At 47.6% G+C, this 18,532-nt stretch overlaps 8 protein-coding genes across 8 annotated transcripts; 7 read left to right on the top strand and 1 right to left on the bottom strand.

Moving 5' to 3' along the window:
- Nucleotides 1–57: 57 nt before the first annotated feature.
- On the top strand, nt 58–2,896 carry N7533_000352 (fungal specific transcription factor domain-containing protein; the record flags this gene model as incomplete). The annotated part of the gene is made up of 8 exons (XM_057097002.1): nt 58–151; nt 245–325; nt 379–1,207; nt 1,257–1,277; nt 1,337–1,753; nt 1,818–2,140; nt 2,191–2,578; nt 2,632–2,896. 8 exons carry the CDS (start codon nt 58–60, stop codon nt 2,894–2,896), a joined length of 2,418 nt encoding a protein of 805 aa, XP_056965495.1.
- A 601-nt stretch (nt 2,897–3,497) lies between these two features.
- Nucleotides 3,498–5,115, top strand: N7533_000351 (glucuronyl hydrolase; the record flags this gene model as incomplete). Its single annotated transcript, XM_057097001.1, has 3 exons — nt 3,498–3,695; nt 3,751–4,249; nt 4,298–5,115. 3 exons carry the CDS (start codon nt 3,498–3,500, stop codon nt 5,113–5,115), a joined length of 1,515 nt encoding a protein of 504 aa, XP_056965494.1.
- A 189-nt stretch (nt 5,116–5,304) lies between these two features.
- Nucleotides 5,305–6,558, bottom strand: N7533_000350 (uncharacterized protein; the record flags this gene model as incomplete). The annotated part of the gene is made up of 2 exons (XM_057097000.1): nt 5,305–5,882; nt 5,940–6,558. The coding sequence occupies 2 exons, from the start codon at nt 6,556–6,558 to the stop codon at nt 5,305–5,307; spliced, it is 1,197 nt and encodes a 398-aa protein (XP_056965493.1).
- A 434-nt stretch (nt 6,559–6,992) lies between these two features.
- Nucleotides 6,993–7,964, top strand: N7533_000349 (uncharacterized protein; the record flags this gene model as incomplete). Its single annotated transcript, XM_057096999.1, has 1 exon — nt 6,993–7,964. One exon carries the CDS (start codon nt 6,993–6,995, stop codon nt 7,962–7,964), a length of 972 nt encoding a protein of 323 aa, XP_056965492.1.
- A 74-nt stretch (nt 7,965–8,038) lies between these two features.
- N7533_000348 (uncharacterized protein) lies at nt 8,039–8,455 on the top strand (the record flags this gene model as incomplete). Its single annotated transcript, XM_057096998.1, has 1 exon — nt 8,039–8,455. The coding sequence occupies one exon, from the start codon at nt 8,039–8,041 to the stop codon at nt 8,453–8,455; it is 417 nt and encodes a 138-aa protein (XP_056965491.1).
- Nucleotides 8,456–8,797: 342 nt separating this feature from the next.
- On the top strand, nt 8,798–9,956 carry N7533_000347 (uncharacterized protein; the record flags this gene model as incomplete). Its single annotated transcript, XM_057096997.1, has 2 exons — nt 8,798–9,035; nt 9,085–9,956. The coding sequence occupies 2 exons, from the start codon at nt 8,798–8,800 to the stop codon at nt 9,954–9,956; spliced, it is 1,110 nt and encodes a 369-aa protein (XP_056965490.1).
- Nucleotides 9,957–11,193: 1,237 nt separating this feature from the next.
- On the top strand, nt 11,194–12,635 carry egl2 (putative endoglucanase; the record flags this gene model as incomplete). The annotated part of the gene is made up of 5 exons (XM_057096996.1): nt 11,194–11,281; nt 11,332–11,543; nt 11,591–11,655; nt 11,710–11,807; nt 11,866–12,635. The coding sequence occupies 5 exons, from the start codon at nt 11,194–11,196 to the stop codon at nt 12,633–12,635; spliced, it is 1,233 nt and encodes a 410-aa protein (XP_056965489.1).
- Nucleotides 12,636–16,295: 3,660 nt separating this feature from the next.
- On the top strand, nt 16,296–17,748 carry N7533_000345 (uncharacterized protein; the record flags this gene model as incomplete). Its single annotated transcript, XM_057096995.1, has 3 exons — nt 16,296–16,382; nt 16,655–16,945; nt 16,990–17,748. The coding sequence occupies 3 exons, from the start codon at nt 16,296–16,298 to the stop codon at nt 17,746–17,748; spliced, it is 1,137 nt and encodes a 378-aa protein (XP_056965488.1).
- Between the last annotated feature and the right edge of the window lie 784 nt (nt 17,749–18,532).

The following is an 18,532-nucleotide window of genomic DNA, read 5'->3' as shown; positions in this document are numbered from 1 at the left end:
CCCGGGAGCTTTAGTCCGAGGGAGATTCCCTTCCTCCGCGACTTACACAACCACAATATGGAATCCTCCGATGCCCGGGATGCCCCTATGCAGCAGGGAACCGATGCAGAGACACCCGCTTGCCAGACATGTCGAAGCCGGAAGCTACGTTGTACGAGAGAGCTGCCAGCTTGCTCTCGCTGTGCCCGTCTTGGTGAGATTTTGCCCCACAGCGATGACTGATCTTGACACTAACCTCTGAAAGGCGTGGAATGCGTGTACGACTATCATAGGAACAAACCGGGTGTGAAGATCGGCATTATCCAGACGTTGACCCAGAGAGTTGGTACGATCTACCCATCGGCTATTGTGTGTAGATACTGAATAGCTTTGTTTTAGAATCGCTGGAAGCAGAGCTGGATGCCGTCAGATCTCGACAAGCAAATTTCAACGTGACCGGAAGCACAGAGTACGCTGGACATGACGTGAACACAATCCGTGGCGTGGTATCATCCCTTATGGAAGAGTGGTGGAGCAACAATTCTCGCCAGAATGATGCCCGTTTGCGCAGTCCAATGGAAATTGCCCAAGTCGATGAAGCGTCTCAATCAAGAACACCTACGACGGCCCCAGATCAAACAACGTCTCACAAGAGAAGGCGTCAAGAATCACCGGAAGACAGAGAGCCCAGTGGACAATCGGCATATCTGCCCTCTGACAACTTGGTTAATGCGGTGCTTGATGCATATTTCTCAGCTGTACATCCGTTCATTCCAATTATTCATGAAATGCTCTTCCGGTCACGCCTGCGTGACCCTGCCGAGCGACCCAAATTGGTCGTTGTATTGCATGCTATGATGGTGTGTGCTCTTCGCTATATCGCCAACGAGAGATTGGCAAAGGAATGGATTACGCAACATCCTGATGCTCTCCAGAGATCACGGGAGTGTGTTCTCTTGTCAATCATGGATAATATCACCGTGGAAAATATACAGGCCCTGATAATAATCGCCTTTGTACATGTTGGGGATGGAAATGCGAACAAGGCCTGGCCAGCTATTGGCACTCTGAGCAGGGCGGTTGTGCTCTTGGGTCTGAACCGCGAGCCTGATGAAACAAAACCCGGAGAAGCGTGTCTCAAGCCACTGCAGTGCTTACCACCTGCAAGGGTTTGGACTGAAGCAGAAGAACGACGAAGGGTATTCTGGAACGTGTTTTTGCTAGATCGGTAAGGTTTACCAGCATTGCTATCTTGGCTCCCTCTAACATCTTGCCAGGTTATGCTCCATTACGACTGGGTAAGGCATCATATCGGAATAATTCTTTTAGCTTTGAGCCTGACCTCAATTATCTGCAGGTGGAACATGAACCTATCAAGCGATGATGTTCAGGTCCGATTGCCGAGCGATGGGCTATACTGGGTAAAGGAAGAGCCTGTGACCACCCCATTTTTCAACATCTGGGACTCTTCTATGGCAAGGCTGGTTAAGTCCGTGTCTTTTCTTCCCGGTCACTTTGCCTCTCTAGCCGATAAAGAAAAGGAGACTCCACCAACAGCTCCAAATTCAGAGCGAGTGTCGCCTGCTGTGCAAGCACCCGAAGCTAGAACTGTCGATGTTTCGACAATCGGATCCTTTGCATATTGCATAGAAGCGACCGAGTCCCTGAACAGAGTGGTTAAATTCTTCCTTCAGCGACCAGTTGATCTCCAAGATAGACATGAATTCAGTGCTTGGTTGACACGCTTCAAAGAATTGGATCTTCAATTGATTCAGTCAGTACCACACCCTCCCATGCAGAGACAAAACAAAGTTCCAGCGAAGCTAACATATCTACAGCTGGAAAATGTTTCTCCCTCGGAGATGGAAGGACTCTAATATATCAAGAGAACCGGCCTTTGTTCACATGGATCCAAACCTGACTCTCGCACATATCACCCACAACACATCCATGATTCTCCTCCACCAGAGCATTGCCTATCCACGAGCGCACATTCTGGAGAAGCTTCAGCTGGCTAGCACGGCAAGTGCTGAGACTTGTCAGCTGGCAGCTCTCGAGACAGCTAATATTGTACAAAAGTATCTGCAATATACACCGTTTGTGGGCCTTGTCAGCCCTCAATTCTCGTTCTGCACATTCATCAGTGCTCATGTCATACTAGGTGGGCTTTTCAATCCACGGGACAGGAACCTTTTAACACCTTAACTGCAGTGCATTCGAATATCCACAAAACGAAGCTCCCGGATACATACGGCGTCCTATTGACAAGCCTACAACAAATGTCCGACCGCTGGACTTCTATGAATCCCGAACTCAAAATGGACGACAACATTAGAAACTTTGCCGGAGGCCTACTCGATCAGCTGCAAGTGTCTCAGGAAATATCAGGGCCCCTATCATTCGATTATATCACCGAGGTGAATCGTGCTCTAGGTGTTGAGCTTCCCGCACGCAGCCCCGATAACAGTCAATGGATAGAGGAGCGTCGGGCCCAACAACGTCACAGTATCATTCCAGTCACCGGGAATCGGTCACACTACATCAGCAATAACCGAACAATTGGAGGCTCTAGCTATGACAGCAGTTCGCTAGGCTCCAGGTACGTGCACTTCATGAAAACATCGCACTTCCTTGCTAACGCCATCTTGATAGCACACAAACGCCAATGTCAAGGTCATTTCAAAGCGAGAGACCAACAGACCAGAGCCAAATTCAGACCAACCCAGCATTTTCATATACGAGAACACCTCAGACAAGGGCCGATATGGAACTTGGCGATATCTTTCCTGCGCACCGTCAAATGCCGCAATTGGCAGATGGCGTTGATGGGTTCGCACCACTTTATACCTTCCTTTCGGATCCTCAATATATTGACATGGATCGTATCATTAGCTTCCATGACTCATTTGTAAATTAATCATCGCTTTTGCACAGAATTGAATGGAAATAATACTACGTCGAATTATTATTTAGTACTAGGAATACCTTAAAAATAAGCAAGGTGGGGGACAAGGAGAACAAGAGGAAAGAGAGTGTCCTCAAGTCTAAAGGACGAATAACTATGCCATTTTTTCCATAGGTGAGTCAGTCAGTGCCAGTGCCCGCCGGCCCTTGCATCCTACAGTCGATTACCTGGTTGATGCTGGTAGTATTAGAGTCGGTGAACATTATATTTATGACTCGGTATCTTCCCGGTATCCTACTGAGAGATATACTCACCACCTGGGCAGGTATCGAGGGTGAGCCAACTTGCATACATATAGTACCTAGTTAGCTTCTACCGAGGGCTGGAATATCCTTGATAAGGGCAAAAACACTGGGTCGAGCGCCGCTATGGAGCGCCGCAGCCCAGCCTTGCTACACACTCGGGTCTCGGGGGGAGTTATCCACCCGAGATGCTGTAAACCAAAACGGTCAACTAAAAGGGTTGCGACATTCCAGCCCGCCCGGATTTAAATAACAGTTTGCAAAGTCGCTATCAGCAAACAAACACATCTGCTCGTTCACTCTGTCTAGGCATGGCACCGGCAATTATCAACTCTCCTCCCCGGAGTAAAGACATGCAAACGGGCGCCACTTCAATTCTCTCTTCCCGAAAGCCGGTCTTTGGCAAAGCTACCAGCGCCGATGATTTCGCCACAATTCTGGCTCCCCTTTACAAAGAAAACAATTTGGCTAAGATCATGAGTACGGCAGAAAGATACTTGGTTCAGAATGTGAGTGCAGACGAATGAATTTGCTTCTTCACGCTAGCACTGACACATCACGCAGGATCCCCCCTCGTGCTTCCCGGAGACAGTACCCCAAACCGGCTCACAAAAGGGAAAATACCAGTGCCGGGATGCTGAATTCTGGACATGCGGCTTTTTTCCTGGGAATTTATACTGCGTCTTGGAAAGGCTTCGAAAATATCCTGGATCAAGCGTGTCAAAAGCATGCCAGAAAGGGGACGTTTCACGGAATTTCCCACTCAGCCTGATTGAGCACGTCACAGATCTATGCCAGAAGTGGTCTGCTCCTCTACACGCTATGTCGAAACGAACGGACACTCATGATCTCGGATTCATCGTCCAGCCTGCCCTCCGACGAGATTGGGAGCTGTTTGGCAACAAGGAAAGCCTGATTTCGCTGCTCACTGCAGCAGAAAGTCTTTCCAGCCGATACGATGAGCGCGTTGGGGCGATTCGCAGCTGGGACAGCTTCAAGAATGCGCACCACAGCATCACCAGCATGGAAGATGATTTCCTGGTCATTATTGATAGTCTTTGCAGTAAGATTTGACCTTTTGCCTTCTTGTTTCACAAAGCTGATAGGCTAGATCTCGACCTTTTATTCTACGCTGGGAATTACAACAGATCCCCTCGTCTGATTGAAATCGCATCCAAACACGCCGAAACCCTCCTATCTACGCACCTTCGAACCGAGTCCGTCGTACCCGGAAAAACAATGTTTTCAACATACCACGCCGCGAATCTCTCTCCGAAGGATAATGGGAAAGTTAAGAGGAAGCTCACAGCGCAAGGCTATGCCGACAATTCAACATGGGCACGCGGACAAGCATGGGCGATTCTGGGCTACGCTCAAACCTTTGCTTGGACAAGGGATCCAAGGTTTCTGGAGGCTGCATTGGGCCTCGCAGACTATTTTATCTACCGTTTGGAATCATCTCCAAACGTTGTCGATGAGAATGGTGTTGGGCGATATGTTCCTTTGTGGGACTTTGATGCCCCAATAACGCACACAATTGTCGAAGGCTCCGAGGCTCCATTGAGAGATGTTTCTGCTGGAATGATTGCTGCAAATGGAATGGTAATTCTCTACAGTCTACTCCAAGGAGCTGGGAGGTATGAGCTGGCGAGGCGGTACTTGGATTATTCCATTCTCATTGCCAAGGACACGGCTGCTCTCTCGTATAATAAGTGTGAGATGGGAATAAGCTTTGACCAGGAAACACAGAATATACAGATAATTGCAAGAGAGAGTGTCGACGGAGAGTCGTTTGATGGGATCTTGGAGAGGTCGACGGCGAACTTTAACCAGGATCATGCAGATCGCACTTGGGATCATGGATTGGTCTACGCGGATTACTATTTTCTGGAGCTGGGCAATAGATTTCTAGACATGGGTCTCGTTTGAGCAGGAATTATCATTGAACAATGAATTGAACCATGCGATTAATCCGAAATCGAAACAAGTTAATTTAAGTCTTAAGAAATCAGCGGAGCATCGCCCCTGGGTAACAATTGAATCCCGTCGAATAAGTAATACTGGATATTGCATTGAACCCGAGAAATGATTTGATATTCTTCTCTTCCAGCACACTGTCTAGGCTCTGTTATTTCCATGTGTGAGTGTCTCATACGCCGTAAAAAGCCCATTCTCCTTAGCCGGTCTCTGTTTGAACGTGAGGTTTCCAGTCTGAGGCATATCGATACCCATTCTGAATGCGAGAGCATTATATCCAACTTCAGTGATAGGGCCCAGGGTAAGACTCAGCTTCCCTCCGCAAAGCCAGGAAGGTACTGACTCTCCGTTAACGAATTGCGACTGGAACTCGAGGCCATAACGAAGTCGCGTCCCTAGATCTGTCTTGTAAAGATCCGTTCCTTGAATTTTGGAAGTCTCGGCGACGTGTGCCATGGATGCAAATGAGTAGCCTGTGTGCTCAAGATCACGGCATGTCTCCTGCGCTTGGCCGTTCTGCTGGAAAGTGGTCTCGTTGAACCACCAAGCAATAATCGCGTCGGGAGAGGAGCTTTGTCCTCTAGCTGCGACGGGATATTCACCATCGCTTGTCATGTAGACTGTTGCTGGGACTCTTTTCAGAAACCACCCCATTGCAGTGTTATACGATTCAGCGTCTTCTAGGAAGACTGACATCAGTATTGCAGCTTCTGTCATGACTAGAGAATAAAATATTAGTCTTTGCTTCTTGCTATCCCAAGAGGGATGTGGCTTACCAAGTTCCCAGTTGGCGACATTGTGGTCCGTTCCATTCACCGTGAGCGGCATATAGACATCACGAAGCATTTTCTCGAACTGGCTGATGCTGGCGGATGACCATCCTGCATCTGTGTAGCGAACAAGCTCAGCTGTCCTCGCCCACACCGAGCCAACCCATCCAGACTGCAACGGGGCATTGGAGTTATTGTGGCCTTGGATCGTCGATGAATACGCATCCATAATTTTGATAGCCTGCTGAGCGTATGCAGTGGAGCCACTGATTGCCCAAGCCAACGCGTTTCCATACGCGGCGATCGAATCACTACGTTCCACGGTACAACCGACGTCGGGATTTGAGTATGAACCACACTCAACAATAACATGCGGTGATGGATCTGTCGGATTTGCGACCCCTTTATCAGTAAGAAGAGCCGCGTAGGCATCTTTCCAAGGTTGTTGACCATTCTTCACTTTCTCGCGAATGAAGTCCAGTTGAGATTGACTGATCATCGCCCCTGGGTGCACCCACTTCGAAGGGGCTGAGGCAGTGACTGTTGCCGATGTTTCGCCATAACAGGATAGTGAGAACCCCAGAAGGGGGATAATACTGGAGAGCAAAGTATTTTGGAACAGCATGATAGATTGAAGAATGTACTAGGCTATCTCAAGTGGCTGCCGTGAGTGACTAGAATAAGGACTACGCGATGACCTGGAATTTTTCTGGGCAATAAATAAATATCCTTTGGGCAGATTCATACGCGAAGGTGATGTAAATTGTTAACGTTTCATGTAAATGGTTGGTGTTTGGGTGCGGAGTCGCGGGTGAAGAAATAGCCCGATCAACACTCCCCGGACGAAGGATCGCGCCGAGATGATCTTCCCTCTTCCAACGTTCGATTGCCTCGGCAGGTCCACCCAGCAGAGATGCGACATGAACAAGATGCAACTCTCCAGAGCGACATGACCCTCACTTACGAAGAACATCCTTATTTAATATTTGATTACTGCCGAGAATTTCGCTAACATCGACGGCGCGAAAGGCCTAGCTTACCATCAAGACAACTTCAAGCATGACATCAAACACCCTTCGATTTGTTCGCGGCATTGCCCTGTTCGCCGCTTTGGCGCAACCACTGCTCGCCAAAGACATTTATCTCGACTGTGGGTCGGCTACATCGGGCGATGGAAGCAGATCGCGTCCCTTTTCGACCCTCAGCAGAGCCAACAACGCTGTTTTAAGCCCAGGAGACTCACTTCAAGTCAAGTCGGGAACTGTTTGTACTGGAACACTGTCCCCAAAGGGTAGTGGCACCCATAGCCGTCCTATTACCTTGACAAGCTACGGAGGCGGGCCAATTCCCATCATCAACGGCTCCGGGGCTGCTGAAGCAGTTAGTCTGACAAATCAGGATTATTGGGATATCTCAAATATTGCCATCATCAACCCTGCATCCTCCGTCGGTTGGAGGCGTGGTATCGTAGGGACTTCAAGTGATGGGACGGTCCACCACGGCCTCTATATCCACGACATTACTGTCTACAACGTTGCCGGGGAGACAAACAAAGCAACCCAGTCCGCCGCGTTTATTGCTTCCGGTGGAATCCTAGTGAATGGAACCGAGAATGCCAGTCGGTATGATGACGTGAAAATCTACAACAATACTATTTACGATTGCGGTGGTGGAGGTATCAAAGTTCGCGTTGGTCAAATGGACAACCGTGGCAAAGGCACACAAATTTGGGGCAACGAAATATCGTACGTCGGTGGTGACGGCGTTGTTGTCTCCTATGGCGAGTCACCTATGATCGAACAAAACAAGGCTGGGTTTCTTGGTCACGGCAAATACCCATGGACTGGGGGAAATTTCGCTGGCATCTGGGTACTGGGCTGTCAAGACGCTGTCATGCGATACAATGTCGTTCACGATTCTCTCATGTCAGATATAGACAGCGAGGCATTTGACTGTGACTGGGGTAACGAGGGGACATGTACGGTCGAATATAACTACAGCCATGACAACGCGGGGGGGGGATATTCCTGAATTGCGACGGCTGCGGAACTCCCGGTGGTGCACGACAGATTGTTCGATACAATGTGTTCCAGAATGACTGTCGAATGTACAGCAATGGTGATAACGTGCATCTGGACTTTTACAACAATGTTGTCTACTGTCCACAGAAAGATTTCGAAATTGCAGTCCCGCCAAGTACAAATATTTCGAACAATATTTGGGTGGGAACTGCAAACTCAACTCTACCGAAAGGGGACGGGATTGAATGGAACGCGAACTTGTTCCAGATAGTCCCAAAGCCAGCTGAAACTGCCGGTAGCACGGGTGATCCTTTGTTTTTGAGTCCCGGTATGGGTCAGAATACTCTCGAGTCGGCAGATGGGTATAGGCTCCGGCATGGGAGTCCTGCATTGGGCCTAGGCGTTTTAATAAGCGATAACGGTGGTCGAGACTTTTGGAATAACAAGGTATCGCAATCGAAGCGACCAAATACCGGTGCCTATAATGGTAAGGAGATGTAGGTAAGAGTGGAATATCACATACTATTGAAGGAGAATATGCGCATATAAACTTGAAATCCGGCGGGTGGTCCTTTCCAGTTCTTGACTCGGCTGCCCCGGCTCTACAATAATTTACTCCACGATTATAACCGTCTTCCTATTTTTCCTATTTCTTTTTGACTAGGGCCGTCTGTCGCTGAAAGAGTCAGCTAAGTACAAGGCCAAACCAATGATAACATAATATTATGTCAGCTCACCCCTTTCTCCTTCTCTCGCAGTCTCTTCCAGACTTTCCTTAGCTCTCAAGTTCCCGATTACATGATTTGATCTTTTTCTCATCTGCCATCACTTTTCCTCTGCTCGATGGATGCCAAACATCGATTTACCAATGTCCACTGGATCTGGGGTGGTGGGATTTCTTTTGTTTACGAAGTTCACCCTCGGATCGTCGTCAAAGTTCCGAAGTCTGGTGAGTTTGAAAGAAAGCAATTCGCCAAAGAGCTTGAGATATATCGCATCTTCTCCCAGAATTCGTCTTGTTCATCTATCATACAATGTTATCTCATCTCTGATAGAGGTATCTTCCTTGAGTATATGAGAGGTACGGCGTCTATTAACTGTTGATGAATTTCAACTAAACAGAAATATAGATATGTCTCTTTCATCCAGGATACAAAGAAATCATACTCGAAACCAGGAGACAATGATCGTTACATCCGTAGAAACGTTAAAACCTCTGTACTTACGAACAACGTGGATGAAGGATCTCGCTTTAGCTGTTGCCTTCTTAGAGTCTCTTGGCCTGGCTCACGGTGACTTACGGCCTGAGAACATATTACTTGATCGCGACCGACTGAAAATCCCCGACTTTGATTGTACTGCGAAGATTGGGACAGTCTACGAAGCTTGCATGGCTCCCTATGGAAGACTACTCGATGCCCAAGAATCCGATCAAGGACTCGGAGAAGGTGGAACGTCTGGTTTTCTTGGTCCTCGGACAGAAACATTCGCCCTTGGCTCATTGTACTATTTGATCAATTACAGTTTCGAAGTCTATGGAGACCGATGCCTAGCCGAAGATCCTCATGAGCACGGTCCTATGGATGTGGAGAAGTTACAGAGTATGGAGTTCCCGGCGTTGAATGGGGACCCCCTTATCGACGATATTGTCCACAAGTGCTGGCATAATGAATATACCACGGTCTCACAGTTAGCGATTCAAGCGCAACTGCTCTTGAGTGAAAAAATCAAAGTGACCGATGCCGACGGCGAGAGAAAGAGTGAAAGGGGAGATGCGGCATCCGTTGCACAGCCAGGGTTCACCGAGCTAATTAACACTAAACAAAACGATGAAAGGCATGGCAAAGTGGAGCACGTCACCTTGGATGGGGAACTTATATCGGAAAAAGAGATATGTGAAGATCTAAACGAACAAGGCCTTCTTCAATTGCTTTCCTCAGGCGAGCCTGAGCAGATAGGATTCACTTTGGGGTGGTACAGGCACAGCCTTCCAAATAGATAAATTATATGAGTAGAAAATGGTGATTCCTGAAAGAAAGCCTGCTGCCAACCTATTCCCCGATAATTTTCTATCAGACTTTGGGCGTTGTTCGAAGTGCAACAGTCCATAATCGAGACAAGCATCCGATTTCATGTGGCCTGGAATAGACTAGCTATACTTTGATCAATAACTGCATTTATCGTTCAACAAAATTCATGATATTCCTATATCGTTTTGATCTATCTTTCTGAATAAAAAGCCAATGCGTTACTACTAATTACTCCGAAAACCTTGACCTATCAATTTGGAAGTCATGTACTGTATGCGTGGCATCTGCATACAAAAGGTACTTTCCCGTAGCTGCGACTAGTATTTGGTTTTGAATACGGTCCACACGGAGTCGATTACTTTGTGCCGTGAGTGTTACGGCACGCTACGACTAGTCTGTGGTGGTTGAAATCCACAAGGAGCAAACAAACTGGAAAGGCGCACAGGGCTTCTCGCCTGGCGCTGCCCTGCATGTTGCAGAAGTGTGACGAACATAACTGCGATAATACTCAACTCCGAAGTCATTTTGAGATGTAGAATCTATCCTGACCTATAGTCAAATTATTCACAGCATGTCAGCTCCAGTAGTCTTGCCCGATCAAGATACCCATCGCTCCTGGCTTCGACCTGGTTTCCCCGCATGTATAGGGGGTAGTGAGGTGACAACTTTTCCCCGCTAATCCCGCAACAGAATTAATCCTTGTTTTCTCGATGAATTCAGTAATAAGGTTTCCACTCAAGCTACCTTGCCAGTTTCGCCCCGGAGAAATCTCCATATTCCCCGTTTTCAACGTCTGAACTCGATTTCCAATTTACGCGGAAAGTCCTACGATTCCCTCGTCATCTCCGATGTCAGGTGTTACAGATTCCCATATGCCGTGCCTAATACCGTGCCCAATCTAGCCATTGCCAATCTGCAGGACCTAATTCGTCTTAGCGCGGGAATCCATCTCCAGATGGCCTTTTCAAAATGAGTTAGCCAACCTGCGTGAAAGATCCAAAAACCTAGTTCTGGCCAGGACCCCTGCAGTACTGCTGATGTTGAAGAACTTTCTTCAGGGGTAACGGACGGATACGGCTGCATCACCGCGGAGGAACAGGGCATTTTTGACAGCTCCGGAAATATGGGTTCTGCTTCCACTCCATATAAATTGCCTTGGGACACTCCTTCGATCGAACTATCAAACATCCAAAATCAACATCCGACATCATGAGATACATTTTGCCGCTCTTAGCCAGCGCCGTCCTTGCTCTGGCAGTGCCTCAGAGTCATTCCAAGCGGGCATCGTCCTTTGTTTGTATGTATAGGGGTTATTAAGGCCGAGCCGAAACTGATAATTTTCCATAGGGTTTGGCACGAGTGAGTCTGGAGCGGAGTTCGGCAATGGGAACATTCCGGGTGTATTGGGAACTGACTACATCTGGCCGGACACATCGGCCATTCAAACGCTCCGCGATGCGGGTATGAATATTTTTCGAGTGCCGTTCTTGATGGAGAGATTGGTTCCCACTACATTGACCTCAAGTCCGAATGCGGTCTATTTGCAAAGCCTGAAAAGTGTACGTTGTCCTTATCTCGAATTCGACCCATACTTATCTATTGCCAGACCGTGGAGTACATCACTTCTACCGGTGCCTACGCTATTGTTGACCCACACAACTTTGGGCGATAGTAAGTTGACATTCATATCTTTTGAATGAGAAACTTTCCTCACTGGTGAACTAGCTATGGCAACATTATCACCTCTACGAGTGATTTTGCTGCGTTCTGGACGACAGTGGCAGCGGAGTTTGTCTCGAATGACAAGGTTATCTTTGATACGAGTAAGTATTTGCCATTTTGCTTCCTCACTTCCTCTCCTCCTCTTACTGAAATTTCCAGACAACGAATTCAACACCGAGGATCAAACACTAGTGCTGGATCTCAATCAAGCGGCCATCAATGCCATTCGGGCTGCTGGGGCCACCTCACAGTACATTTTTGTGGAAGGAAACTCGTGGAGTGGTGCCTGGACGTGGACAACAGTCAATAGTAATATGGTCAACTTGACGGACCCCCAGAAAAAAATTGTCTACGAGATGCACCAGTATCTCGACTCGGACGGCTCTGGTACATCCGACACATGTGTCAGCTCAACAATTGGTCAGGAGCGTGTACAGTCGGCGACAGAATGGCTGCAAAGCAATGGAAAACTTGGCTTCCTGGGTGAGTTTGCCGGCGGTGCTAACTCAGTCTGTCAGAGCGCCGTGACCGGAATGTTGAGCTACATGCAAGACAACAGTGATGTCTGGCTCGGAGCATCATGGTGGGCCGCGGGGCCATGGTGGAGTACCTATATCTTCTCCATTGAGCCGCCCTCCGGAACCGCCTATACTTACTACCTTAATCTCTTGTCTGCCTACTTTCCCTCTAACTCAGGCAGTTCTGGCGGCTCTACAACCACTTCCACTACCACAAGCTCTACATCGACAGCTACCACTACAGTCAGAACCACAACCACGACCAAAACAACCACTAGTACAGGATCCACTGCGACTGCAACGGCATCCCATTGGGCGCAGTGTGGCGGCGCTAGCTGGACGGGGGCTACAGTGTGTGCCAGCCCGTATACTTGCCAGGTGCAAAATGCGTACTATTCGCAGTGTCTCTAAGCAAGAATGATCAGAAATAGCAACGGAACACTTTTCTCTGTCACGGTTTCTGCATGTGACTTCTGGAGTATCTGCCAGTGGTTTTCAGATCTTCGGGTGCAGGACTCGGACTGTACTAGCGCTAGATAGGGCGGCATATGTAGATACCTTGCTTATCTCCCGCAGCTAAATATAACCAGAATACATCAAGTTTCAATAGGTTAGCCGGGTGAAAAGACAATGACAAGCACCATCTGTTCTGTCAGGCCTTCCAGGAATTTCGTGGCCTTAATTAAACCCATTAGTAAAGAAAGGGGCACTCTTTGGCATCACGCTCGCTGGCGGGAAGGTCGATTCAACTGAGCACCTAACCGGTACGGTTGCATGTAATTTAAGGAGAATGTTGTTTTGTGACAAGCTCATGGGGATTACGATAAAAGGAAGACCTTTGAAGTTGGTAAGATAACGCTTTGATCAGCTCTTTGATGGAAATTGGGTGAGCGACTAAATCTTTTAAATACCGAATGTTCATTTTGACTGATACGGGTCCCGTTTAAGTGACATGATTTAATATCCGATCGGCGGTGATATTCCTTTCATCCAACAAGACAATAAAGATACCAAGAAACCGAATTTATGAATAGGTCAGAGATAATTAGCACGGTTTCTTGATTGTTTGAATTCTATCTCTCATTCTGGAAGAATATTCAAATAGAGAATATGATAAAAAGAATATTTAAGCAGGAACAGTGTCGGAATAATCTCGAGAAGCATGCCAGCAAGATCCATGAGTGAGAGAAAGCAACAGTTTAAATCTTTAACTTTCTAGCTTAGGTACTATGGCTGCGGTAAAGAAAGCCCGCCAGCCACTAAGCCAAAATCGTGTGTTGACGCAGGGGAGTAAATAATTTTCATGAAAGAGAGATACTACACCAAGTGCATTGGTACCAATTAGCAAGATAGTTCACTTTGTCCCTGGGAGATAACATTACTGGTAATATATGATTCTTAGAAGTAAGACAGGAATAAAATCTAATATACAAATAGAAAATCGATTGATCAGGTCTCGGTTTTTCGACCGGAAAAATAATAAATTGTGAAGGAAGGTTTAGTATAAGGTCGCGCTAGTGAGAGCTTAGTTTTGTCCGCAAATTTGGCTGATCATCTCTCAAGATTTGTGTTTCTCTTTCTCGTTCCTCCGCGTTATTTAACACGAGCAGCAGAGAAGAATATTTCGAATTCCTCAAAAAAAAAATCCAGCCCATGGCGAGTCTCGAACTCGCAACCCCCAGATTACTCCATATAGAAGTCTGATGCGCTACCATTGCGCCACACGGGCCGTACTAATAAGGAGCCGTCCGAGCAGTATATAACACCGAAGTGGAATACCAACACATAGCTCTCCATGCACTAGCTTCGACTAATCCCGGACGGCGATGACTGCGGTACCAGGACATATAGTAGAATATGGAGCCCTCTTTGAAGTTACGCAGGGAACTCTATTAAATTTTAACGCGGGTAATACAGGCGGTCTCTTTTCTGCATAATTGCCAAGATCTCTACGTCATGACGGCTCAAGGCGCCCCGTTATTGTCTAGATTGAGACCTATTTGTTAATTTAGATATAACAGTAACAAACCAAGTGTAGGTATTCAGTATAGAATAGGTAGTAAGTAGAATACACTGGAACATTATTCAACAAATTTAGGCTAAATTTTTCAATATCAGTTAAATGCCCGCCCGCTTATAGGGACTGTTCCAACGGTGGTACATCTCACACTCATGATAATCCAGGTCAGGATAGAATATAGGATAAAAGGTATATGTATGATCGCTGCTGCGTAGTCTATTATCGAAAAATGAATTTGCATGGTGAGCCAGCCAGATGGCCATCCATGTCAAAGCGAACTGGCCCCCCCCCGTGACGTGCCAGTCTACGCGGAAGGGTTAAATGTGCCCAGCCATGATCAGTGACGATATAAATGTATAAACCACCGATATGGAAACGCGAAGGAGGTTATCCCTTTCGGTGAGAGCCTAATGAAGAGGTTACCTAGTTTTGCAAGGTGATTCCGGTAAGCGCCGTATGAAGAAGAATCGCATGATGATAGACATGACGACCATGGAGACATTGTTATATTAGAAGCGGACGTCTTGGGGCATTGGGTGAAAGTCCATTGAAAGTGCGCCGATCAGGTCGAGGATTGTTTGCGGGATCGAGTCGCCAGTAGTATCTAGCCAGGGAAGGAAGTCTGTGCCGTTTGTCTGTTTACATATGGCCGCTGCATTTTGTGTGATCCAGGATAAATCCAGAAAGACACCCTCTGCGTAGGGGGGGGATAGCGGCTGCTGCTCCATATGTACCCTAGTGTATGGGAGTTGTAGTATTATCCTGTGGTTTCTGGTGAAGAAAGAGCCTATTAGATGGCGCCCCAGTATTCATCATGACAGACGGCTTTCCCGATGTGTCGTTGTGTCAGGTAATTTTGCTGGAATTCTTGAATGAGATTTGGGAATGAGGGGCCTTTCAGTGCGTGATATGCGATCCCCACAGACTGTCCTACTGAGCCTTGGTGATAGTCAACGTACAAAAGCTTTCCTTGAAATTTGCCGTGAGCCTTCGTAGTAAGCAGAGCAGTAGAGGTAGCTCAATATTGGCGAGGATTAGAAGTTTTATCGTCACTGCTGCGCCGACAATAGCAGAGAAGGATGGTTTCAGAGACATGATTCTCGTCTGGAAAAAAAACCGCAGATCAAGAACCGGGAGGCCCGGTACCTGGATTCAGCGCAGTCTCATGAGGGTTGAACATTGCAAGGTTATTTCCATGGTCGCTGTCGGACTTCAGCAATACTAGATGTATAAAAAGTCGAAAACCGCGAGCCATGTTTGCTTCTTTGGGAGACATCTAGCTTTTACGCCGATCTAATCCGGTGGCTTCAAGTTGAAGAGCGCGGCCCACGGAAGATGAAGAAGTGTCACCCATCTGGGCCTCTGAGTTACGCACCGTGGTAAACCACATTTGAACAACTCCGGGACTAACCGGCCCCACATCAAATTTCTACAATATTAATTGGACCCTTGGCGAGGTGGGGCCGTATTTTTATGAATTACCATAACCATGACCGCCCAGGTGGGGAAATATTTCAAAAAAGATGACATATTGTCGGTACTCAGACTACATACTCAAAATTCAAAGATAATTATGCGCATTCAAGCTTGAAGCAACCTGAAAGTCATGATGATGACTGTCGAATTGAATTGTTGATCATCTAATGGTCCAAGACCTACGGAATTTGAATTACTGCAAGCACAGGGTCCGATGAGGTAAGCGGAAGTTATTCGAAACTAGATAAATATGTAGAAGAGCTTAGCGCTGCACATCTGCGGGGTCCGCGTCGGATAAAGGCTGATTCTTGTTGCTTTGATTTCGGACCTTGGCCGTTTCAAGTATTTATGCTGCAAAATGGCCAGTACTGTGGGACGCAATGTGTAGTAACTAAGCGGGATCTGGAAGTAGTGAAACAGATCAAATCGTACTGTGAATCCATGGATGTCCACACTTGAGAAATTATAAAGCTCTGCAGGTGCCCCGTTCTTGGTGTTGTAATACATTTTCATACTATCGATATTCGCTCTTCATCTCAAGGTCATTTTTCTGTGAAAGATCGCGGAGGCTGAGGATGCCATTGAATGTTATCGTTGTCGGCGCAGGCCTGGGTGGCCTGGGTGCTGCCATAGCACTTAGTCGTCAAGGGCACAATATCACGGTCAGTCATTTTGTGCGATGGAGTAAACGTCTATCTAATATGAAACCCATCAGGTCTTTGAAAAGTCCGGTTTTCTGAATGAGGTCGGAGCTGCCATCCACGTACCGCCGAATGCGACTCGCATCTTGAAACAATGGGGTTGTAACCTAGACTCGCTAGATCCCGTCCACTGCGAAAAGATGCAGATCTGGGATGCTAGTGGAAAGATCCCGTGTACTACAATTGTAATTCCGCTTCCCATTGACCTCCAAAGCCCAAACTGACAGCGGTAGATCACGGACGACCATCGGAAGAATTTGAATGTGTATGATGAATGGGTACTGACTCATCGGGTGGACTTGCACAACGCGCTGCGCTCTATTGCTGCCAAGGACATTGACGGGCGGAAGATCGATGTACGGCTCTCCTCGCCGGTAATATCCGTTGTAAGTAGAGTTCGTTCTATCTTCTCAGGCACAGTGACTGATCAAGTGGGCTCGAAGGATGCAGAAAAGGGAGAGGTCATGCTCGGAGATGGAAGCAAGTATGTTGGTGACCTAGTTGTCGGTGCCGATGGTGTTCACGTAAGTATTGCCCAGATGACCATTGACAGAGACGAAATTAACAGAGACAGTCCCACTCCGTTCGAGCCATCATGGGAGAAAACAGAGCCATTATAAACACTGGCCAAAGCTGCTTCCGATTCCTGATCCCCGTCGAAAAAATGCGAGATAATCCACTTACGCAAAGCCTGCTCGAAAGAATCGGACTCAACGGCGTTCACGTGTTCACCACCCTGGACCGCCGGCTGATTGTATACCCTTGTCGCGATAAGCGATTACTCAATTGCGCCGGAATATATCCGCCTAGTTCAGCAGAAGAGATTGGAGGGGATGCTTCATGGCATAACGCAGGAAGCGTGAGTCAGTTGGTCAACACCTTTCGCGGTTTCGGGGAGGATCTGCTCGAGATGTGCGGAATGGCCGAGGATGTCAAACTTTGGAGTCTGGCTTCTCGCGACCCGGCGCCGACGTTTGTGAAGGGTAAGCTCGCTTTAATTGGGGATGCAGCTCATCCGATGCTCCCGCATCAGGGTCAAGGCGCCGCGCAAGCTTTTGAAGATGCCGCCGCTCTCGCGGGGGTGTTGACGACAAACATAACTCCAGAACAATTGTCCCACCGGCTCGATATGTATAACAAAATTCGATATTCGCATGCGGTAACAGTGATGATGATGTCGCGAACAAACGACGAGCGACGGGCGGAAATGCTGCATGAACTGCATCGATATGTTCCCAGCGCGGAGCTACCCAAAGACATGTTCGCATTTGCGTGGATATCGGATCCTGTGAGGGAAGCAGCGCAGCTTGTGGCAAGTGAATCATAGATAGATAGAAAAAGCAGCTTCAATGACCGTCCGTTAGTTAACGGAATTTCGTACCTGTATGTGTAGGCCCCCCTTCCCTGGGACTGGGTGGGTCACAGTGGGTCAAAATGTAAGCCAGAATTACACTGGCAGACATCCTTTGCCCCTCCGCCTTTCTTTCCTTCCATTTTCATTTTTTTATATTGTTTCATCATTCGTCACTGCCCTCCGTATGTCTCATCCTGGGCCAAAGTTCACAGCTTGTGATACCTGCTATCGACGGAAGGTACCGCTTTGTCTTCCAACTATCAATGATTTAAAATCTAACTCCCTTCAGATCAAGTGTGACAGTGAGCGTCCATGCAATGAGTGCCTCCACCAACAGTCAGAGTGCACATATACCAGGACAAGCCCACGGAGGCGGAGGAAAAATACGGTTAAGCGGGTTGGTCTGGTAGAGCGTATCAGGCGCCTCGATGAGCGCAGGGCAAACACTGTCCATCATGGTCGGTGCTGCCCCATGTTTGTTCTTCTTTTGTCCGCTCACTTACCAACTCTAAAGTTAGAAATGCCATTGAGTGCCCTCAGTCCACTCCGCTTACTCCGCCACAAAAGCCCTTCCATTTTGCAGGCTGGGAATTTGGAAATCTTCAGTCTGGAGTGCCGAATCTGTTACCCAAGAATCTTCAATGGATCTGGTCTCGAACCGGGCTTCTTGTTCCTTTCCCAACCCCGCAGCATGGATCCGGTGAAGAGCCAAAGACCTCGATACTACCAGACTTCAACAAAACGCCATTGGACCTAC

The sequence above is a fragment of the Penicillium manginii genome, assembly GCF_028828005.1.
Source record: "Penicillium manginii strain IBT 31320 chromosome Unknown utg000001l:1.0-3466041.0:1.0-3467806.0, whole genome shotgun sequence".
In the NCBI taxonomy this organism is placed as follows: domain Eukaryota; kingdom Fungi; phylum Ascomycota; class Eurotiomycetes; order Eurotiales; family Aspergillaceae; genus Penicillium; species Penicillium manginii.
The sequence above is the reverse complement of the archived record's forward strand: the minus strand, read 5'-3'. Positions and strand labels throughout refer to the sequence as shown.